The sequence below is a fragment of the Amphiprion ocellaris genome, chromosome 3, assembly GCF_022539595.1.
Source record: "Amphiprion ocellaris isolate individual 3 ecotype Okinawa chromosome 3, ASM2253959v1, whole genome shotgun sequence".
NCBI lineage: Eukaryota > Metazoa > Chordata > Actinopteri > Pomacentridae > Amphiprion > Amphiprion ocellaris.
The window spans coordinates 14,752,955-14,775,722 of record NC_072768.1 but is presented as its reverse complement, the minus strand read 5'-3'; the positions used below and the strand labels follow the sequence as shown (position 1 = coordinate 14,775,722).

Here is a 22,768-nt window from a genome sequence, read left to right as displayed (position 1 = left end):
ATAGTCAGGGAAGTTAATCTGCTGAGTGCCTGGGCAAAATAAATCAAAACAAATCATACAATCACCACTCCTTTACACACATTCAGCTGACCCACTACATGCTGCAGGATATATTAGCATGCAGTGCAGCAGGCTGTGTGCACATTTTACCTCCAAAATAAGAGCCGTCGGACAGCTTGGTGTCTTTGCTGCTCTTGGTCAGGACACTGACGACCCCGTGCTGGATGAAATACATTTTCTTGCCGATGGTTCCTTCTCTGATGATGTAGTCGCCCGGTTGGAAGACCTCAAAGCGCAGTTTGGTCAGCATGGACGTGACAAAGTTAGGATCGGCGTTGGCGAACAAGGGCATGGAGGCCACCAGTTTACGACAGTTAAAGTTAATGATCTCCTGCAGAAGACATGGAAAAAATGTGTTTTAATGTTCTGCTGAGGCATGGCCATCGCTGCGCACAGGGCTGTGTTGCTACATGTGTACATTTCAATCATTATAAAAGCAGGATGGTTAACAGCTTAGTGCTCCGTTAATGAGGTTCTCTGTCCTCTTACAGTCTCCAGCCATTACTAATCAGATTACATGACTATTAACATTATCATGCAAAGTAAGACAGCCATATTAGATTAAATAAATAATACACTGTACTCCATTTAGAATAAGGATGTTCGCTTAATTTATTCACATATGTACCACTGAGAGCCTGACAAACTACATTTAAGACATTTTTAGTGACATTTTACCTTAAATCTCGCTCCTAACAGTATAATGCAGCTGTAGGCAGATATAAGCAAAGTCTTTGTTTACTATTACAGTGTTTGTAAAAAAAAAAATTAAAATTCTCCTATGAAAAATTCGGTATAATATACATCTGTGCTTGTATATACCCTATATTGTCATTATCTTTTTCACGCTGGCAAAGATGTTCACAAATACATTCTGAACATATGTCTATGGCCACGTTTGCATCCTTAAAGTAAAGAGTCGTCTATTTTTCTTTTTTTTTTGTGAAACTGTGAAACCAACATTATGAATAATCAGAGTCATTATAAATCACACAACAGCATCAACGTGGATGACAGCTGACCTCTCGTAGCGGTTCGTTGAGCTCCTCCAAAATGCTCTCCTCATCAAACATCTTGCCCTGATAACGGTGCTCGTAGTAGTCGTGGATCCTCTGGCGCATGTCGGCAGGGAGCTTGTGGAAGGACATGTACTGCTCCACTTGTTTATACTGCAACGGCAACAACAGTGCAGTTAATGAAATGACAAAATTAATGATTTTAATTAATTAATTAATGAAACACTGCGAACAACCTTCAAGAAAATGCTCGTGACTGCAACTGCAATGTAGCTGCATTTGCATCTAAGACATGCAAAGTCATGTCAAAATGAATATATTAAAGTGATTGATGTGCTGGCTCAGAGGTGGACTATAATGTGTCTCATTATGTTAACAGTCAACTGTCAGGCCATCTGTGAAACCTGCCCACAGTGCAATGTTGTGACTCTGCCCCATCTGACAATTACAGTTGCGCTCTGCAGGCTACGGCTAATAACATTAACTACTGTGCCCTTCAGCAGTGTACTCTAACGGCAAAGCATCAGAAATGGTCAGCGGAACCAGAATATGTATGTATGACATTTTGTGTTGCAAGCCTCTGCTTCACTCCTATTAGCTCTCTATTTATGTCAGAAAGTGACCATGATTTCTTTCCGTTTCTCTCTCCTTTCCCACTTACTAACAGTCTCAGATCAATTGATGCGCACTGTCAAGATTTATGTCGGGGTGTAAAAGATGTTTTTTGCAAACAAAAAGGTGGATTTACTTGTTGCATCATTATTGGATAAAAAAAAACTGTCACTTTTCAACATTTAAACCTGTGGTTAAAACCATTACTCAAGTAACTCAATACTTCAATGGAAGTACTTGGAAATGTTGTTCTATTACTATATAACATTGTAAAGTCATGCACTATATTATTGAATTATTAATGCAGATGCATTAATATGTGAGTAACATCTTGCTATTGTAGTTAAAAAATAGCTAATTTAACCAACTTAAGTTATTTTCTATAATACCACATCATATTCCATAAACTGATTGTGTGTTTGCATATAATCATAATCTGAAAAGTAATAATTAAAGCTTTTAAATAGTATTCCTTTCTGAAAGGTAGAAGAATAGAAGTAAAATGTAGCATAAAATATTCACAAAGTGCAACTAATACAAGTACCTCAAAACTGTACAGTATTTATGTGAATGCTTTATCCTTAGTTACATTCTCCCTTGGATCTAAAAAATAATGTTGATTTTCTAGGACAAATATGAGTCATGCCTGAAACAAACACCCACCTTTTCCTGGTACTGCCTCCTAGAGGAGTCCAGAGACTGAATGAGTGCAGTCGCATGCCCCACAAACATCGCAAAGCAGGTAGCGCCCACGATCATACTCAGGATCGTGAGCCACACGTCAGCCATGCCGATGGGGGGATACAGGCCGTAGCCGATGCACAGCATGTGACTCATGGCCTTGAACAGGGCATAGGAGTACTGCTGACCCCAAGTGTCGTTCTGTGAGGGACGTGGAGGAGGAAAGAGAAAGCTTATCAAAATCTCCACAGCATTAATGCTGCATCATGTCTGTGTGAGTTTACGAACACTGATGACGACCTTTATTCTCCAGGTTTGTCGGCATTCTTAACGTGTTTACTCATAGCTCCCATCTTATGGAGTCAGTTGAATTTTTGGGAAATCTACTTCAGTTTCAGCTGTAAGCAGTGACACTTTATCATATATATATATATATATATATATATATATGCAGCGTATATATATATATATATATATATATATATATATATATATATATATATATATGCAGCGTATAACCCAAAAATACATTGTTTAAAATCACAGCAGAAAGCAGCTATGAGCAAATATGAGGATGTTTTAGGTGTTGATTGATATACAGTCTGTCCAGTTACTATAATGTCATGTTTTTGTAATGTTCTATATGTCACAATATATTGTCAATCATTATCTGTTTATATACCAGGATCCAGTTATGGATTCTTCACATAAGGAGTTACAATAAACCCTTAAAAAGGTCTTATATCTATGAAAAAGTTGAGTGTCTGTAGCTGCGAGATAACTTTGCTACAATCTATACTGTCATGCTAACAACTACTGAAACTTATATATAAATATGCTTAAATGGTCCCCATGTGCTTTTGACAGGAATACATTTGGATGCTGTCTGACTCATAAATAATCCACTTACCACCATCTTGTTTCTGGTAACCCAGCAGTCAGCAGGGAAGTCTTGCAGCATCGGAACCAGGAACTGCAGACATCCGTCCCAGTGACACAGCAGCAGCATCATACCAATCAGGTTCATGATTCGCACCATGGCGCTGGCCAGGTCATACGTCATGTGGAAAATCTATGACACAGAGTGTCAGCATTAAGTGAAATGAAACAATGAAATGCATGTCTCTTTGTAAATAAATCTATAGAATTTCAACTCTCTCTCATGCAATGAGAGGATTTGAACTATACAGTAGGTGCCTTGTGTGCTGACGAACATGAGCATCCAATACCAGACCGCACTTAATCTTCTAGAGACCACCAGAGGCTGTTTCAGTGTTGAGTAACCATCTGCAACATTAATGGCCAGTGGGGATGGAATTATAAAAATAAGATAATGCAGGCAAATATCTGTTATTAAGAAAGTTGCTTGTGTTTGAGTGAGTGCGTCTTAAAAGCAGGTGAACAAATTATCTCGACGGCAGGATTATGTGCTTTTTTCTTGGTATGGAAAGTTGCAATGTATTTGCACTGGCTGGGTCACGATCTAAGAGAAGTCTACCAATATAAGAGAAATCTCACTGCGCACGACACTAAAGAAAGAGAAGCATTACAGAGTAAAACTGCAGCTAACCATCTACATTAGCAACTAATCTGGTAGGAATAATAGGACATATATCACATATTCTCACAGCAACTATTGGAAAAGACTTCAAATGTGCATATTAAAAGGCAGAAGAAAAGGATTTGGGGCAAAAAAAAAGCGCTAAAATGATCATGAAGATTTTTGCAATTAATTTTCTGTAGACTAATTGCTTTAGTTCTTTCTTCAGACTCTCCTAAAACACTTTAATCATCCGAGCAGCTGTTCACAGTTAGCGGGTATGACATCTTAAATGAAGCTCTAAAGTGCCTGTCCTCGTCTACCTCTTCCCACTGGTGGATGTAGCGGATGAGTCTGGAGAGTCGCAGCAGCCGCAGCAGACTGAGGATCTTTGTGAATCGGACGATCCTCAGGGCTCTGGCCGTCTTGTAAAAGTCTGAGTCGATGCGTGTCTCTACGATAAGAAAGATGTAGTCCACGGGTATGGAGGAGACGAAGTCCACCACGAACCAGCTCTTCAGGTACTTGACTTTGATCTGATGCGGGTCCAGGATGATTTCCGTGTTGTCCTCCTTCACGATGCCTGTGCGGAAGTTGAGGACCAGGTCCAGGAGGAAGAAGGTGTCCGACACCACGTTGAAGACGATCCAGGGCGGCGTGTGCTCGTCTTTGAAGAAGGTGATGCCCACAGGGATGATGATGAGGTTTCCCACCATCAGCAGCAGCATAGTCAGATCCCAGTAGAACCTGAGGCACACAGAGATGGAGATAACTCAGTGAGCTAGCCTCAGATATAGGCTCTCGTTTTTTTTCCCCGTTTATGTGACACAATAAAAGAACCAACATATGTCTACAAAATGTCAACAACACAATAAATCCGACACATATGTCTGGACAGCATCATACCAAATACAGTAGAAGAACATACAATATTGTTGAGAATATGAGCCAGCACTTCAAAGTTTCCCATAAGCTACATTCCAACTTTTTAAAACTGAATTGGCTGCTTTTTTCTATATATGAAAAAGTAATGTGTTTCTGCTACAAAGGAATCAAAAGACACAAATATTCATGTTGGTATTGAACCTCAGCATGTCAGCAACAGACTCAAACTTCACTCACACATTTGACAAAATAACTGAGTCGAACACTTCATGTCAGTTTGCATTAGTGGCATCCATCAGACTGCAGGCATCCCTGCACCTCCAGTCGCACAAGTTTTTTTGAAGTAATTTGTTTTGTCACTTCTGTGCCTTCATTAGAAGTTTGAAGTGCAGAGATTAAGAGAAATGAGGGTGGAGAGAAATTGGGAAATGTGCAATAAAGGTCGATATCAAGCCGGCAGCTAACGATTATTTTCATTCTCTGTTAATCCTTTTCTTGATTTCTCCATTAGTTGCTCAGTCTACAAAATGTCCAAATGTCTCAAATCAAAGATGTTCAGCTTAAGAAGTAAACAATACTGGAAATATTTACATTTAAGAGACTGGAATCAAAGAATTTCAGCTATTTTTCTTTTAAAAAATCACTCATGCTATTAAACAATTATCAAAAGAGCTACAATTAATTTAATAGTCGACAACTAATTGATGAATCATTGCAGGGCCGTAGTGGCCGCCACAAAACATCAAACCACTAAGGGGCCCTGTTAGCAGCTGGTGTTGTATTTAATTAATCATATTATTTTTTCACAAAAATGTCAAAGGTTTGCTGGTTCCAGCTTCTGAAATATGTGAAACTAATGCTTTTCTTTATCAGACAGTGAAATAAATACCTCTGGGTGTTGGACTATAAGTCAGTGAAAAAACTAATAAGACGATGTCACGTTTGACTCCAGGAATATTTAGCGATTTTATATATCAATTGAGAAAATAATGAACCGATGAATTAAGAATGAAAATACTTGCATCCCTTTTAAAAGCACTGGTTTTGAACTTTTTGCTCTGTTTTCTTTAAGAGAAGTGATTAAAAAAAAAAAACAACAAAAACAGACACTGGAACAGATCATGAATAGAAACCAAATTTTATGAAAGGCTGCTGTTTGGTTCACACAACACTTTAAAAGCAAGAATCTGACTCGGCTGTGTCCGTGCGCATACTGAGCGTGTGCTGCATATTCAAAGCAAATCTGGACGTGTAGAAACTTTAAATAGAAATTAATCGCTGTGCAACTTGCAGTCTCACACTGTAACTCAAAACCCAGTAGATTTATGTTCAAATGAGCGGTAACACTGCAAACAAACTCACTGAGCATAAACATGCACAAAGCAAGAAATGGGTTTATTCTAGACAATAACGATGGCTCTCTAATTCAGCTCAATATCAGACCTCAGGCCACAGGGAGAAAGAAGAAAATGGGCTATTGGAATTCATCTGAATTGCTCATGAGGAAATATTGATTTTCACAAGTTTCAGAAGCACTGTGGTCAATTCCATGTATAATCGGATGATAAAAGCGGCTGCTATTAGTTGTTTACAGTAAAATCTGCAGTTTTAAGCGCATTCAAAAGCATTTTTCATCACATTTATAGTCTCATTAGATATGTGGCTAATTAGAGCCTCATTTTAAGTTGGAATAAAGTCACATAATCTGAGACCATCTCTAGCTGTTTACCGTTGGATATTATAGCTATCTGAAACCTTTATCCCCTTGATTTCAGATACTGACGACATTATCTGAATTCTTTAAAGCACCTCAGGAGACATACAGTCATGTGCAGCTCATTCACACAGTGGATAAGATGTGTTTGTTTACCAACTGTGCATGTGAACGCAGGAAGAGAAAATTTGTGCGTGTGATTATAGGTCTAATCAATTTCAGTGACCTAATTATCAGTTGATCAATTCAACAGGAGCATGACACACCTAAAGGGCCATAAAAAGCTGCAGGAGCATCCATACATTACAACACTTCAGGATACTTGTGTGATGGGAGACACTTCAAGATTAGAGATGGAAAATCATGTCATCAACAGGTATGATTCAAAACTTTAGACTGAGAGAGAAAGGTGGAGTATCTGCATGTGATGACAATGTTTATGGGTGTTGCCATTTGATAGAGAAACAGCTCGGAGCCACAGAGAGCAGCTCTCTGTTACTGACATTGTAACACTTGCTGGGCGTGAATGAGTCATATGTACAAGACAGCGCTTTAATATTCACCCCCTTTCTATTTCAAAATACTAAAAGCTTGAAAGAATATTGTTGGTTGAACTGTTAGAGAGAAAAGTTTGCAGCACAGAGTGATTCAACAAGTATGTGGCCCCAGAAAATGAGAGTGTGAACTCTCATTACAAATTTAGAATCTATTATTGCTGTAGTAGTAGTATCTTAAAAATCACAGCCTGAATCGTGACTCTTTGCGCTTCCAAACGATGTATGATTTGGTTCAGAAATATGCAGATGTGACCAGTCATATTCTGTAACCAGGCGATCCTCCACTTGCACCTTTCAGAGTTTATTTACTTAGACCCAACCTTCACAGGAGAACATCACAAAAAGCAGGAACCAGTGAGAACAGGGTGGCCATTTGTTCTAATCAGCTTTCTGTTGTTCTCTGCCAAACAAAGCATTTGCATTTCGCTCTACATCTGCCCATTGTCTCTACAGTGACACACTGGTCCTAATTGCACTTCCCCTCTCTGGCTAAATCCACCGTTATCTCCTGGGAATCCATGTCATCTCCAGAAGTCAGCTCCCATCAGCCAGATGTTGAGTAGTTAGCATTACTGCTCTGCACACGTCACAGTGCTGCACAACCCTGGAACAGCTGGATAAAAAATAAATAAATTAAAAAAAAATAAAAAAAGGTCTGCAGGGAACAGTACATTACTGCCATCCCCTGCAGACCATCCTGTTGGCTCATCAGCTGACTGTGCACACAGCATTCTGCCCAACATCTTGCTGGAGTAATCTGGTGTTACCATCAAAATAAAGCTGACAGTCATGGGGTCTGTGGACCTCGATTGTTGCAAAGAGGAATCTTGCACTATTTGGGTCAGAGTGCAAATACGTTAAAGAGCATGAGAACACAAAGGGAGGGGAGTTACGAGCCAAGTGAACACAAAAAGGCTTAAAATGGTGAAAGGAGCTTAGATCAATCAGGACAGCTGAAAAAGGGATCACATTTGTACTAGAGATACTTATCTCTTGTTGCCAGAGCGCAGCTGAAGCACAACAGCCTGCATGCAGCTCAGTGGCTTAACACACACCTGTACTGTGGCTCAGGCCCACCAGCAATCATATTAACCATATTTACGCAGCGTGCCAGTTCAGTGTGTCTGCTGCTGTATCCACAGAAGGCTGTAATTAAGGACAGCAGTTACTGATGGCATAAACATCAGAGACTGTATTTCTAAAAAGATACAAGAAGGGGACATGGGTTACACTATGAAGAGCTGATGCACAGTGGTCATGGAAACACTCAGCATGGTAGCTCACAACTGCTTTAGACGTCAGGGAGTGGAGTCGCCTGTTTGCAGGATCAAAACCTGTAATGCTGGATTCGACAGTGCCACAAAATCCCGGAATAATCTTTAGTGCTGCAAAGGTTCACATCTGTAACTTCAAATGGGATCTGCAGGATAAAGCATTCACCTTTAGAGGCCCGAACCAAGCAGTAAAACCCAAAGTGTGGCCCAAACCGAGCATGAAGTAATGACACCTCACAGCTTCCAACAGAGTCGACAGCTGGGTGTCCTGATTCCTCACAACATCATTTTCATTTCAATATCTCTTTCTGTCTCTCTGCTCTGTGTGTGTTTTGTGGTGTGTCCCCTCCCCGTCCACACCATCTCCGCTCCATTAGACTAATTGTACTGTAATAATCTCCACTGATGTGTGCTTCTAATATCTTGAATGGTCATGTTACCCTATTTTGATTACCCCATTTCCAAGCCCCTGCTGCACTCTCTGTAATCCACTGCCCTCGCTAAATGATAAAAAAAAAAAAAAAAAGTGTAATTCAGATGAGTGGAAAAAAACTGCAGTAAAACACATCGGCATACAACTGACCAGTAAAAATATGATGACAGTGAGCTTCAAGGTTAAATGTCAGGAAAATCTCTCGATGGTGGCGATAAACAGAATTCTGCGGTACAGCGTGGCCGGCAAATTAGGGCATTACAGGTTGGCTTAGTTTGGTGCGTAAAATAAATTAACAGAAAACTGCACAGAAATGTGGTTAGACAATTATATAGGCTGTTTCTGTGGGAATTTAACTGCACACACACACACATTTGTAGGCCAAACAAAAGCTGGGCTTATATCTTGCATATGTATAATATAAATCACAATGACAGCTAAATTATAAGAGGATTTTGAGATGCCAGTCAAGTTCTTTATGGTGCATCAAATGTTCCCCTGAAAGAATGACTTAAAAATGATTATTTTCAGAAGTTAAGCCATTTATCTATTGAAGGTGGCACATTCAGCTTAGGATACAGCCTATCCTCCACTCATCATGGTTATGTTATTATCATCACAGTAGTTGAAGAAAACACTCATGGTTAGCGAGTCTTTGTCTCACCAAGTTTCCAATCTCAGAATGATGTTTTTCTATCTCTGTAGGCCCAAAGAGCCTAAAACGTGTGACAGGATCACTGCAGCAGTAGCTACAGCCTGCAAAGAAAGGTTTTTGAGCACATCAGTTACCTAAAATCACTGTAGGGGTGGATTATCCAGAAGCCTGCAGACTTTACTCGCTCCCTCTCATGCTCCACGGCCCTCTCACTCCCCAACATCCGCACGGAGAACTTGTTGACTCCCGGCTGGAGCATCGCTCCAAACTGCCGGTGCATGAAGCCGGCTTGGTACAGCCTGTCATCTTCGGGGATGATCTGCTCGGTGCCCTCCAACTTGATGAAACTTGACTGGTCAAACAGTGACGGTTGCCCGGCTGCGCAAATCAGTCCACCGGTTGCCGGCTGTTGGGCCCCGGGGCCGTACACATCGGAGAAACTCTCGTTGGCTCCGGCGTCAGCCTCGGGGATGAGGCGCCGCTGCTCCGCCACATCCGACTCCGGAGGATGCCGCCCGGTGATGGAAGAGATGCTCCCCCTGAAAAAGCGACAGTCCCCGTTCAAGTTGGTCCTCACAGTAACGTCCCTGTCCAAATCTTCGCTCCTGGCCTCGTCAATGCTCTTGCAACTGCTGGCGGGAGACGGAGAGGACAAATGTTTTAGCCGAATACTTTTCCTCTTAGTGTCCTTGTCGCCGTTGTCTCCTTCGTCAATCACAAAGGGTTTTTGCCCAATGTTTTGCGGCAAGCTGTACAGCCGTTTGCGCATGGAAGACTGGAATCTTTCCATTTTTTGTGCGGGGAGAAGAAGAGGTGCGCTCTAAGGACAGCCCGTGAAAACACAGGGATGAATCATGAATCTCGTACACTTGGGGTGCCACTGGAGGCAAAGCGGTGACGGCGCATCCGCAGGACAGGTCGTATCTTATCTGACACTTGGGACGTGCCGCTCTCCTCCGGTTCAAACATTGAGATGCGTCAACGAAACGCGGCCGCTTCCATCAGACAGTCATGTGAAAGCGGTGAACGAGAAAATGCACGTAAATCCAGGTGAGCTCAGTGAGTGCAGACGGGAGCGCATCAGGATGCAGCATGCTGAGCGTCGGACGTGCCGGAGTGGGAGAATGCTGCTGCTGCTGCTGCTGCTGCTGAGCTCCTCAATGACAAAGCATGATCTCCACCTCCCCGAAATGTCTGAGCTCTCCCTCAGTGCAAGGTGAACACGCGCGCACATGCACGCAGCTGGCACCAGCGTCCAAACAGCGCTCACATCACTGATCCATCAGCCTGCCGCTTTCTAATAACGTGAATATCGATGGGACTAATCTATCGGCTTGCCATAGAAGCCTGGATGGCACATGCGCTCACCCCGCCCAGTCAGGACAACTGGAGAGGATGATTCAAGGATGCGATCCAGCCTTGGAGTTGGTAGTTAACTCTAGTTGAGAGACAGAGGAGGGATGTGATGGGCTGAGCTGTCTGTGTTCTTTATGGATCAGGCCTGTAACTGGTGAACAACACTGATGTGGTGCCAAAATAATGATGGAAGTGACACTTGCAACTTAAAGGCTCATCTATGAACAACAGTTTGCATACCTGCGGAACGCGTTTGCATGACAGATTATGATACTGTGACATTAAAGCAACAACCACAAGACAACACACGCTGTTAAAAAATTGCAGACATACACAAAATAGATTAAAAAAAGGCCATGTTCCAACATGTCAATGTACAGTTACAGCATGTTTGACTCTATACAGCATTAGATATGGATACTGTAAGTTTACCAAGCTGCAAAATGTGTAAAAATCTTTGCAATAATACCTGTAATCCATCTCCCCTCACCCTCATTATACTGCCTACCTCACCTATAGAGAACAACATCATTATAGTGCAGGAGCTGATGTACCTAAACTGCCACACTGAAGTTAATGTTTCCGATTTTACATTTTCTGATCAACCCTAAACCTGCAGCTTCACATGGTAGACATTTTGTGTGTATAATGGTCAATAATTCCCCCTCTAATGCTGAATTTATTGAAAGTTACGTACCTGCTGCAGAGTTCACAACTAATATATTACACTGAGCTTCAACCTGTTTGGTCACCTATTCCCTGTCCTGCTGCAGTGTTTCATTTTAATGAACGTAAGAAGACACTTTCGGTCATATAGAAATGATGGGACACTTGCCTTACACAGAACGACATGGCAAATTAATTTGGTGAAAGGTTGCTGACAGCTGACTGCATTGCGGTTGTGTGATTCAATGCAAATGTCACTAAATTGATTTAAACCATACAGCAATTTCATATGGCACACAGCCAGCTGACAAGGAGAACTGAACAGTTTGTTTCTGCCAAAATATTTCCTTGTGAGACATTGACAAACTAATCCAAATGTTCCTTTATCAGAATTCAGCGCTGACAGCGTGCTACTTATGCAACAGAGATGACTGTTCCTTCACTTCAATCATTTCTTTTAATTTTCCCCATCAATGGTCAGACAGGGATGTAAAATAGCACGAATTAAACAAAATACAAAAAAAATCGAAACATTTTCTCAGGTTACCCCCCTTTATTTATTGCTGATTGTTATTTGTGGTTATTTCTTTCTGTAATGATTCTACACAGCGCTGAAACAGTGTGTTTTGGCATCTGCACTTCAACTTTGCAGCCTTCCAGATCAGGACTCCACACTCTGTGCCTTTTTTAGTCCACTCCAATCGTCACTCCTAGCAGGCTGACTGTGTTATTTCCATCTCTTGCAACTTTGACACCATGGACTGAATTTAACTTGACTCTTTGGTCTGATCTTTAACACGTGTTTCAGTTAGCTGTAACTATTCCAGATTTTCACGGCACCACTATCATGGTCAAAAGACTTCACAACAATAATATATTTGTGACATTTATTTTTTAAAAATTGAAAAAAACAAGAAAAATGAATAATTGCTTGTACTTTGTTTATTGCATGTTTTATTTTCTATTTTTTGACAGATGAATTACACTAACAACACAAGTGTATGTGGAGAGAGTCTATAACTGTACTGTATGTTGAAGTATCAGCTATACAATTACTGATTCTGGATTGTTAATAACATTTTTAAATATCAGTTATGGTCAATATTGATTAATTCACAACAACCCTTGACTCAATACAACTAAATTCACTTGAATACTACAGCAGATTACAATTTTGAGAAGCGGTAACTTATGTACTTTGGCAACTTCTAAAAATGTAACTTTATTTTTAAGAAAAAGAATCATATAGAATGAATGTGAATACTCTACTACTTACTGTGAAATTCAAAAGTCAGTGTTTTTGTGATTATTTGCAATTTGTAGTCAGGATTGATTTATGTCAGATTATGGCTTCTTCCATATTATACACAAGGTTGATTTTCATGTTCAATGTATATCATGTTATGCTTAAATTGTTTTTTGCTTGCGATTTGAAACCATAATACATGCCGTTTGAAGTTTAATCTATGGGGTACTGCATGTGTCACTTTACTGCTGTTATCAACTGTCAAATTTGAATGAATTTAGCACCTCATTGGAAAAATAGTCACAAAACATGAAATGAGAAGCACATAAATATGTGATCACATGACAAACACTTTTCTGTCTTTCAGTTTAAACAGATTAGATTTTAAAGTCAACATGCAACCTGAGTCAGGCGATAAAAAAAAGGAGGATTTAAAATAAGAGCTTTTCGGACATCAAAATGACATTTTGACAGTGTTCTCATAATTCGTATAATCAACTCATGAGAAACAGCCTTCCTCTGGTCTTAGTCTGATCCTAATTTAAGATCATAATTTAAAGCATTATCAGTACTGGATTTTGTGGTTGATGCCAACACCGATTTTAAGGGAATAAGAAATTTCAATACCAATACACATGTCAGAAAGAAAAATTATGGGGTCTTTGTTTATTACCTTTGTTAGAAATGTAGTCTACAAATTAGTCAAGACACTGCTGGACTCCACAGCACCATCTGCTCAACTGTGATAAGTACTCAGCTACATGTGCTGCAGACAGTGCTGAGTGATGATGCTGGACAAACTATATAATGACACCATTTCTAAATCATCTCAACTGTTAAAAACTGATTTTTAAAATCAGTACTGATATATCTGTGCAATGAGTCAATCTGACAGTATAATCTGACCAATATATCAGTTGGGCTCTAATTAAAAAGCCTTAAAATAATCAGCTACTGAGGTAACGGTATGATATGATCTAAAAGAAAACTTGATTGGCTTATAAATGAACAGTATCAGAAATTTGTCAAATTGAAGTTTCGACTGTATTTTATCCGTTCTCAGAGCTGACTCTCTTCTAAGATCGACATACAGCATGAACTTTAGTTTTTCATTGATTTCTCACGTCTCACTAATAAATGAAGGAAACTCGGTCTGTACCTGTGTGTGTGTGTGTGTGTGTGTGTGTGTGTGTGTGTGTGTGTGTGTGTGTGTGTGTGTGTGTGTGTGTGTGTGTGTTGCTGGATACCTGAAGAGTTGCAGTGAGTTTGAAGATGTGAAGATTTGACTTTTAGTACTGACTGACATCTCCTTTGCCTGTCACCGTAGGCACTGCACTAGCTTTGCTCGCTTTTCTTTCATTCCAGTTCATTCTATTTATTGAGTTATCTAAAGCAGTATTGAATACGAACAATATGAATACACACTTCTAGGCAAAGAGGAGTGAAAGTGAAAACTATCTAAATTGCTTCAAGGATTTTAACACATTTTTCAGAAAGTTTACAGATTGCTTTAGTTTTCTCTGACTTAAACAAAGTTATCACTGCATAAATTACATATTCTATTTTTCCTTTCCATCACTTAATCTTCCCATGATCTTGACATGAATCACTAATACATCTTTTTAACTTTCTATGTAGCTGTGGTGGTGATGTTCCTCGTGTGATGGTACATCAAAAGCTGAACGAATGTAGAGGAAACACTGTTGCTATGATCAGCACATAGCTATATTTTCGTAGCTATATTTAAATTTCTTTTACATTCATTATAAATGCATGGTGCAATGGTTATCACTGTTTGCTCACAGCAAGAAGGTTTTTAGTTCAAACCTGTCAGAGCCTTTCTGTGCGGAGCCTGTATGTTCTCCTTGTGCCACATGCATTAATGGTAGGTTAACTGGTGATTTTAAACTGGCCGTGAGCTAGAATGTTTGTCTGTCTGTTTGTAATAGCCAAGTGATGGACTGGAGACTCTGCCTCTTACCCAACGTCAGTCGGGATTTTCTCTTATTTATCTATTCATTGATCCATAAGGTTGCTAAGGAGAGGACTCAGTGAAAAGCCTATTGGCACAACAGAATCCTGCTTTCCTTGTGTTATCCTCAAACTGGAAAGGACAATTTGTCTTCAGTTGATTTACTCTTTAGCTCCTTATTTCTCCAAAGGAAGAAGTTAAAAAAAAAAAAACAAGTCCGCATTTAGTAATTTCCAAATAAGATGATAATTTAGGTCTGATGAGACAAACAAAAAGGTTCTGAGCAACAAAATTTTCCACTGGAACATGGTGGATAAACTTGTTTACTAAATGCCATTAAATCCTTCACATCTGACAGATCACAGACCCACGCTGCATTTACATGGTGTTTATTGCACTAATCTTCGGCATCACGTGTTTTGTTACAGCTAAACTAAAGTCCAAAATAGGCTACTGAATAAAAATACAACATAAATCTCTCCATTAATTTCCGAGAAACCTTTAGATATGTTATTAAAACACCCCACTGCCCCGTTTTTGAACTAGTCCATCAGGGTGATTTAAATTTCACCTGACATCAGAGATTAACCCACAGAGAGAGAACAACAAATCATTTTGTCAAAAGTTGTGTTCTTTCCTTCTAGCAGTTTAGCGTTTTTTTTTTTTTTTTTTAGGCTTCACAAAGTCACAGATGTCTCTTTTCTCTACAAGTGGACAGATTTTATTACTGTTGAATCCTGTTGACAAATTAATCCCAAAAAACAGCATTATTATATCACCCTGAATTAGGTCCAAACAATTAATAGACCACTTTAAAAGATAAAAACACACAAACATTCCAAAAGTTCATTATTCTCCAGCTGGTAATAGTTACAAAATGCTGCAGAACCCATCAGCATCTCTGACCTGGACTCAAACAAAACCTGAAACAAAATAGCGCCCTCCTCTGCTGTGATGCAGCAATTTCCTCAAATAATGTGCTGAATTTGCTGCCCGCTAGTGTTAAGATAATACCACAGGAGGGAAATATACACTGATTGGAAACAACATTAGAACCACTGACAGGTGAAGTGAATAACATTGAAAATGTGATTAAAATCCAAAGCTATGCTGGTAAACTGTCATGTGGATGTCACTTTGTCATATACCATCCACCTAAACACAAACCAGATCAATGGTGGCCTCACCAATCAATTCATGGCACCAAAAGGACCCACGGCCGACATCCTAGTAACCAGACCCCACAAGACTCCCCAAGAGATTCCATGTCCGTGGTCCAACAGGACAGAGTTGTTTGACTGCAAAAAAAGGGACCAACACAATTTTAAACAGGTGGTTTCAAAGTCCCCCCACAACCCACTAAAAGTCCAGTTATTCACCTTATTAACATGTCCATGTGGTGTTTTTTACATGCTAGAAGACATACGAGTGAAACAGGCAGTTACCACCATTTATGAGCATTTCCACAGTCTCAAAAATACAGATTCAGACCTCCAGGGTTTCACACACAACGCAAGTAAGAAACCAATTCTGTCAGCTTGGTGGTTGGGGTTTTTCCACACCATTATTCTTTTTTGAGTCTGTTTCTGCTTGGAACATGTAGGACTGAATTACTACAATGTTGCATATTGCTATTGCGTAGTGCAGAATAGCAGAGTCACAGGAGAGCAAGAGTTGCAGCGAGTGGGGAGGTAGAGGCAGGGACTGGTGCAGAATTACAACTAAGCTACTTTAAGGCACGAAGGGATTATTTTAAAGGAAAAAAAATGAATTATTCAACTTTGTCAGAGAAAGCTAAGTTTTTCTGGGGTTGATCAATGGCTGGATAGGAGCTGTAATGTGGCTGATTTAAATAGCATTTGTGTTGTAACTGTTTGGTACACAAGATTAAAAATATCTTGCAGAGGAAATCCACTTCCTCTCCTCATTTTAAGAAGTGGCGCAATTACATGGCTATGGCTTCCTGTCTTTGCTGATGAGGAGACCAAGAACTCAGCTGTCCACTGATAGTATGAGAAGATACAGTTGTAAATGGAAATACTGTAGGTCAGCCACCATAAATAAACTGGGATTATGCAAATGACGCCTGTACTACAGTTAAACATAAAAGCCTCTGATTGTTTTGTCGATCGGTAGGCTTGTCTGTTACTTCACGGTGGAGGCCATAAGGTAGAAAGTTCCCTAGTGCAACCCCACACATCAGTAAACTGTTAAGTTGCCACTAAAAAAAGTCAGTAATTTTTTTTAACAGGTTGTATATTAATTATTTGTACGAAGCTAAGTCAAAGACTCCGCACAATGCCAAAAAATGGAAGGACAAATATTTTACTAGTGTATTTACATGTAGGTTTGCGCAAGAAAAATATTAAATTGCAGAAGGGATGCTAAAATTAGGCTCTAAAAATATCTGAATGGTGCCGAAAAATTTGGAAATACAATAAAGAGGAGCATGTGGCCTCAGGGTACTCATTAGTATTGTTTAATACTCTCACTTAATAATTGTACGAAATTACCTCTTTCATCTGATGTACTTTTACTGCTCACTTGTTTCATCTTATCTGAAGTTTGAAACTCACCAAGCAAAAAGAAAAAACGTGGACAGCATGGGTAGAGTGATTATTTTTGTCTGCCCGTGAGCTACTCTTGAATGGAGGTATGTGGTTTTTGAATATTGTATTACTCTGCATACAAAAACCAAGTCTTAACTGATGCGGTCCACCTGATAAGTCATTTTTGTGCACATTTTGAATTAAGGTTTGCTGATGCTTCATCTTCTGACATGAATTTCATCATGTTCTCTCGTCTGCTGCCACCCACTGAAAATCACACAAGATGGTGCTGTTCTCCACATGCTCTCATTTTTCTGCATTCCTGCAGGCCCTCTGCTGTGCATCATCACTGCTGCAAATGAATGTGTTTTGCAAAGAAGCCAACTCGACAGACACGTTCTTCTTTTTTGAGATATTTATTCTTAAAAATGACTCGGGATCTTGGAATTGCTTCACATGTGTCAGCTCTGACGTGGGCTTTTCTTTCAACCGCCTCCCACGTAGCAGTAGAGAATTCATGCAGCTGTGTGGTATGCCATCAACGCTCTACGGTGATCCTACTAGTTTAAAGCTTTGTCACAGAGAAATCAAAAGCTGCAATGACTTTTCAATATATTGATATGGATAATAATTGCATAGGATAATAGCCATGCTGTACAATACACATAATTATAAAATAATATGTTAGAATGATTAGTACAGATTTCCTAAAGTAGGTTTATACAGTTTTTCATTATTGTCAACATTTAAGTGCATCATATAATATGAATAGTCTTTATATTAATGGTGATCTGATACATAGTTATAGTGATTCAATACATACAGTACATACATACAGTAAAGTAAATCTTAATCAAATTTAGAGGGACATTGCAAAGCCCTTAAAATGTAATAGATATTGTCAGATAAAATGAATAAATGGTATGCAGCGGAATGATAAAACTGTACACACCTGTCATACCAGATTATGGTGATATTTTCTTTTACATTGCTGAGTTTTGTTTTTCCTCTAGAACACACAGTACAGATTATTTACATGAAGCCACTCTCAGAGAAAAGAACCGAGAAAAAAAAAGCCATTTCTGTGTCAAACAGAAGGTCAACATCTTGCATGCATTACTTTAGAATTAGTAAAAATGTAAAATTAGTGGATAAGAGGGAAAAAATCTGAAACGTCAACAACTGCATGCAGCAACAATGGTTATAATGTTAACAATTCCATAATGATTTGAGTACCTCCTGACCTCACACCCTCACACAATAAAATCATAAGGCATGCCTCATCTAATTCCTCCACAACCATACTTTTAACGGCAGATACATCCTATTAACAACTGGTATGAAGTCCCTTCTTGTTTACCTTCATATGGTCAATACATGTGTAATGAGACCTGGAAACAAAAAGAAAATTCAGCTCATTAACCCAGTTTGACAGTAGGCTCACGACATGTAGGTTATTCTGGAGCTCAAGAGCTTTCAGTGACAGTTTCATATAGCAGATCATCTTGTGCTTGTGGCCACAGGGTTGTAATACATATTTATTGTCGGGCTTCTTCTTAATAATTTAATACTTACTCAGCAGACAGGCTGCTCAGTTTGTATTCCTCTGGCGCAGATTCTTGTCTTTGTGGTTGTTGGTTGAATTAGTTTTCCTTTAGCAGGATGAAAATGACACAATTAGTTCACATCTCAACTGAAGGTTGATTTACAAGAGATAGTTAATGCATTTAAACTGCTGATTAGTTGAAATAATCAGATTCCAATTAGTGTTAAATTATTATAACCATTTATCAAACAATAACAAGTTTGTCTTTCTCTGTTTCATGACCTGTTATTTCAAACACATCTGGCAGCTGATTAAGGCAATTAACCAGTTTTAAGTAATCTTTTAGGATCTGCACTCTTGTGATGTAAACTGATGTTTTATTCTAAGTGAAAGACTAATTCAATTTGAAAACAAAAAGCAAAGTAGTTGACTGATGCCATCATTACTGCATCTGGGTTACTGTTGAATCTATCAGTTATGAAAACAATATTAGTAATGTGCATTAAGCAGCTGATTGTATACATTTTGTATTATTATTGTGGAAGAGTACAATAGACTTGGGTCAACTTTAAAAATAGTTTTTACTCGTTTTACTATAAACTGCCTTTTTAGCAATTCTAAGTGTATCACAAAAAATCAACACAGAATAATGTAGTTATATGCAGATATAAGCATGTTATTGCTGTTTATTAATGTCCCATAATATTACTTCTCTTGTGAAGCTATATCTCATGATGACCATCATTTTACACTACTATCTGTCTAGACAGCAGAGTTACAATTATTTACAAATACACAAATTCAAAAAAACGTCTGCATACAACTACACTATAGTGTTTTAAACTATTCACAGATTAAACAGTGCTTATAAATGCTATATAGAAGGGCTTAAAGTAGTGTCTTAGAACATCATGAGCAGGGCTTTTCTAATCAGGACAATGCAGCAGCCTGTCAGTCAGAAATGTCCTAACTTGACTTTAGGATATTTTTCTACTATGATTTTGACATCTGAAGCACTGCAACATAACGCTCACAGTTATTAAGATTTGGAGACTAGTTCACAGTGAGCTCTACAGACTGTCAGGAGTAGACACAGCATCATAATCTAGGACAAAACACTTTACCAACCTAAACAGAAAGAAGGTAGTGAAGCTGAAATATTACTTACATTGGTCCAGCTAGGTCATCATCTGAGGCAACAAGGGAAAATATGGAGAAATGAAGACCAAAAAATAAAACAATCGCAAGGAAGTTGCACACGTTGATGAAGTGACAAGGGTTTAGGTGTAGCTGTGACTATCTAACACATGGTACACTTGGCCATGAGGGTTTCTATGGTTCATTTGTATTATATTTGCAGACTGTAATGGGATGAACACGCAGCCTGGATGAGGTAATAGTGAACAATAGGCTGCCATGCCGAAGGAAAACCACCTCATGAGATAACTCATAAACACACAGAATGCAGTTTAACATCACATTAAAAACGCATGAGCAAGTGAGAACACTTACAGGCAAAATTTAAATTTAAAAAATACTGTTGTCATGCACAGACAAGCAGCGCTCACAAAGAACATCTGTCCACTTAAAAAAATTAGTGAGAAGGATCGCAATCAGCTCTCAACTGTGGGAAACAATTCAGTGAAGTGGTGTGTAACAGTGAGGAAAGACTGATAAACACAAAATATTCTCAAGTCTTCACAGTGACTTGCATGCCAATCACTGCAGTAATTACTACTATGATGCAAATATGTGGAGTTATTGTTTTGTAAAAGAAAACCATAAAAAAAATCTAGACTGCACTTGCACATGTTGAACATAGAGGAAGCTTAAACAGAACTGTTTACTGAGCTGTGAACTGGAAGGAGATGAAGCTGAACGCTTATTGAAATTCATGAGACATGCAAAGTCTTACCACTTACCACAAACATGGTTTTGGTTATGCAATTTGGAAAAAGGGGAGGATGGGAGATATTACAACAAGCTGTTAAAATATTCAATAGCCAAAGCTAACCCATTTTATAGAAATGCAAGTGTAATATTAATTATTAACAATGCACGCAAGCATTTACTGTATGAGTCACGCTATCTACAATCATTTAAATTGCTACTGAAAGGCTAAGAAGATTCACAAGGTCACTTTAAACACCCCCAGATTCTGCAACAGTGCATTTCTGACAAAGTAATGAACCATAATGACATTATATTCCTGTGCAGTGACTAAGTGTCAGTGAGAGTCACTGACGACTCTGAGCTGTCAGTCATTCACTGTATGTTGCATCTAATCAGCATGTGACAACATCAAAATTCTGTTTGAAAGGAAAAGGTTGCCCAAATACCATTAATGCATAATTTATGATATAAGCTTAATTCTGGAAAATGAAGCACTAAGTAGTATCAGGAAATTGCAGGATAGCAAACCCAGGTTGTGTCGCTAAATAACGGGTCTCATGGTTAAGCTTGCAGGAGCTCGGGGACACCACAAGGTCCCTAGAAAGCCATTAATAATTGAAATTTTTCACCTCCGCAACACTGCAGTATCATATTTCTCATTAATATTAAATGCATGAGATTGTCCTGACAAGGTGCAACCTCCTGCAACAGTGTCTGCCAATTGGGTCGACCTCCCCAGACTGAATTATTGAATGCAGGCACAGCACAGTGTCTGGTGACCCTGCTGGTGTTTCTGGTGAAGGAATGTCTGCCTCCTTTAACATTCAGTGCCCAATCCCACACTAATTACGGCTTTCTGGATACAAAACGCAGGAATCCGTACAAAATCTACAATTTAAACTAATGTCTCCCTAAATAAATGGAAAGCAGTGGACTAATGAGCAATCACGAGAACCATCGCTGGTGACTCACCGTCTTGTAAATCTTCTGGCTTCTTACGCTTCTCATAAACGACGATGATGATGACGAGGATGATGATCTCAGCCAAAACCCCCAGCAGAGGCCACAAGGGGGCCAAGTGGCTGCGAACCCTCAACACGATCTTCTCGTCGCGGCTGCCGAGCATGTTGGTGGCGTTGCAGTGGTACTCGCCTGGATCTAAGCTAATGTCCAGGTTGGTGATGTGGAGCTCGGTGTAGTTGTCTCTGCTGCTGACGAAGAAGCGCCCGGTCGAGTTGTCAATTTCCTAATAGGAGATGACAGACAAATCAATAAAATTATGCTGAGGACTTCAGAGTGCAACAGCGGTTACATGGACAGAGTTGCTTCTATATTTTATTTTAGCTCATAAAGTTTCAAAGCATCAACACATAACATACTGTGTAATATATAGTTTAAGTCCTTCAACAGCTTATCTTTCAGGTTTTTTGCATATTTTACAGTTTTTTCAGTGTTTTCATTCTCTCTACTTATGTTTTGACCTCATTTTAAGCATTTAAAGCAGTTTGAAATAAAGCACAGTCCATGCAAGATTTTCAATTTGGTGCAATCATGCAGGCGTATCTAGAGCAAGTCAGCATAAGTAAGGAATTGCAAAGAATCCCCAAGAACACAGTGTACATTACAATTACTGCTGTTAAATGTCAGCTTAAGCCAAAGTGGATTTTAACCTCTTAACCTTCGGTGCTCTCAACATCTCCTGCTTTTGGCAGCTAGTGAATGAACTAGTAGATGGACTGGGATGAAATTTACTCATCAATGACCAGCTACTGTACATATCATACTATTATAGTAAAATTAGACCCCTGAAGTTTTAACATTTATCAACAGAATTCACGATATTTGAACAGCCAGAATAAGGGTAAATGTAGTTTTGTATATCACAAAATTAGGGCAGGTAGCCTTACAGTTACTGCATCCCAATGAGAGAATTTGTGAATATTAAACTGATAAAAATCATACCCTAAAAATGCCATTGTCGAATTTGCGCCAGGTCCAGACAGGGTGAGGATAGCCGACAGACTTGCAGTAGAGTAAAGCACGCTGGCCCTCGTTCTTATTCTCACTGCGTTTGTGGCCTGTAATCTCAGGAGCAGCTAAAAAGAAAGAACAT

General features: G+C 39.3%; 1 protein-coding gene across 12 annotated transcripts in view; it reads right to left on the bottom strand.

Annotated features, from left to right (window-relative positions):
• Window positions 1-22,768, bottom strand: part of LOC111587600 (neuroplastin-like) — a 39,443-nt gene that overhangs the window by 6,675 nt on the left and 10,000 nt on the right. For 4 of the 12 annotated variants that reach the window (XR_002748091.3, XR_004846381.2, XR_002748092.3 and 1 more), the window contains exons 1-6: window positions 9,562-10,783; window positions 4,233-4,656; window positions 3,280-3,441; window positions 2,352-2,570; window positions 1,083-1,229; window positions 151-391 (exon numbers count right to left, since the gene is read on the bottom strand). Coding sequence is in view for 9 of the 12 variants with exons in the window: in XM_023297615.3 (XP_023153383.2) it covers window positions 151-391; window positions 1,083-1,229; window positions 2,352-2,570; window positions 3,280-3,441; window positions 4,233-4,656; window positions 9,562-10,217 (1,849 nt within the window). In the remaining 3 variants the exon portion in view is untranslated. Of the gene's footprint in view, window positions 1-150; window positions 392-1,082; window positions 1,230-2,351; window positions 2,571-3,279; window positions 3,442-4,232; window positions 4,657-9,561; window positions 10,786-15,879; window positions 15,966-17,613; window positions 18,608-18,791; window positions 18,869-19,930; window positions 19,953-21,627; window positions 21,902-22,617; window positions 22,752-22,768 lie in introns of those variants that run through there. The other 8 variants (XM_023297616.3, XM_035942648.2, XM_035942646.2 and 5 more) reach the window with 6 other exon arrangements.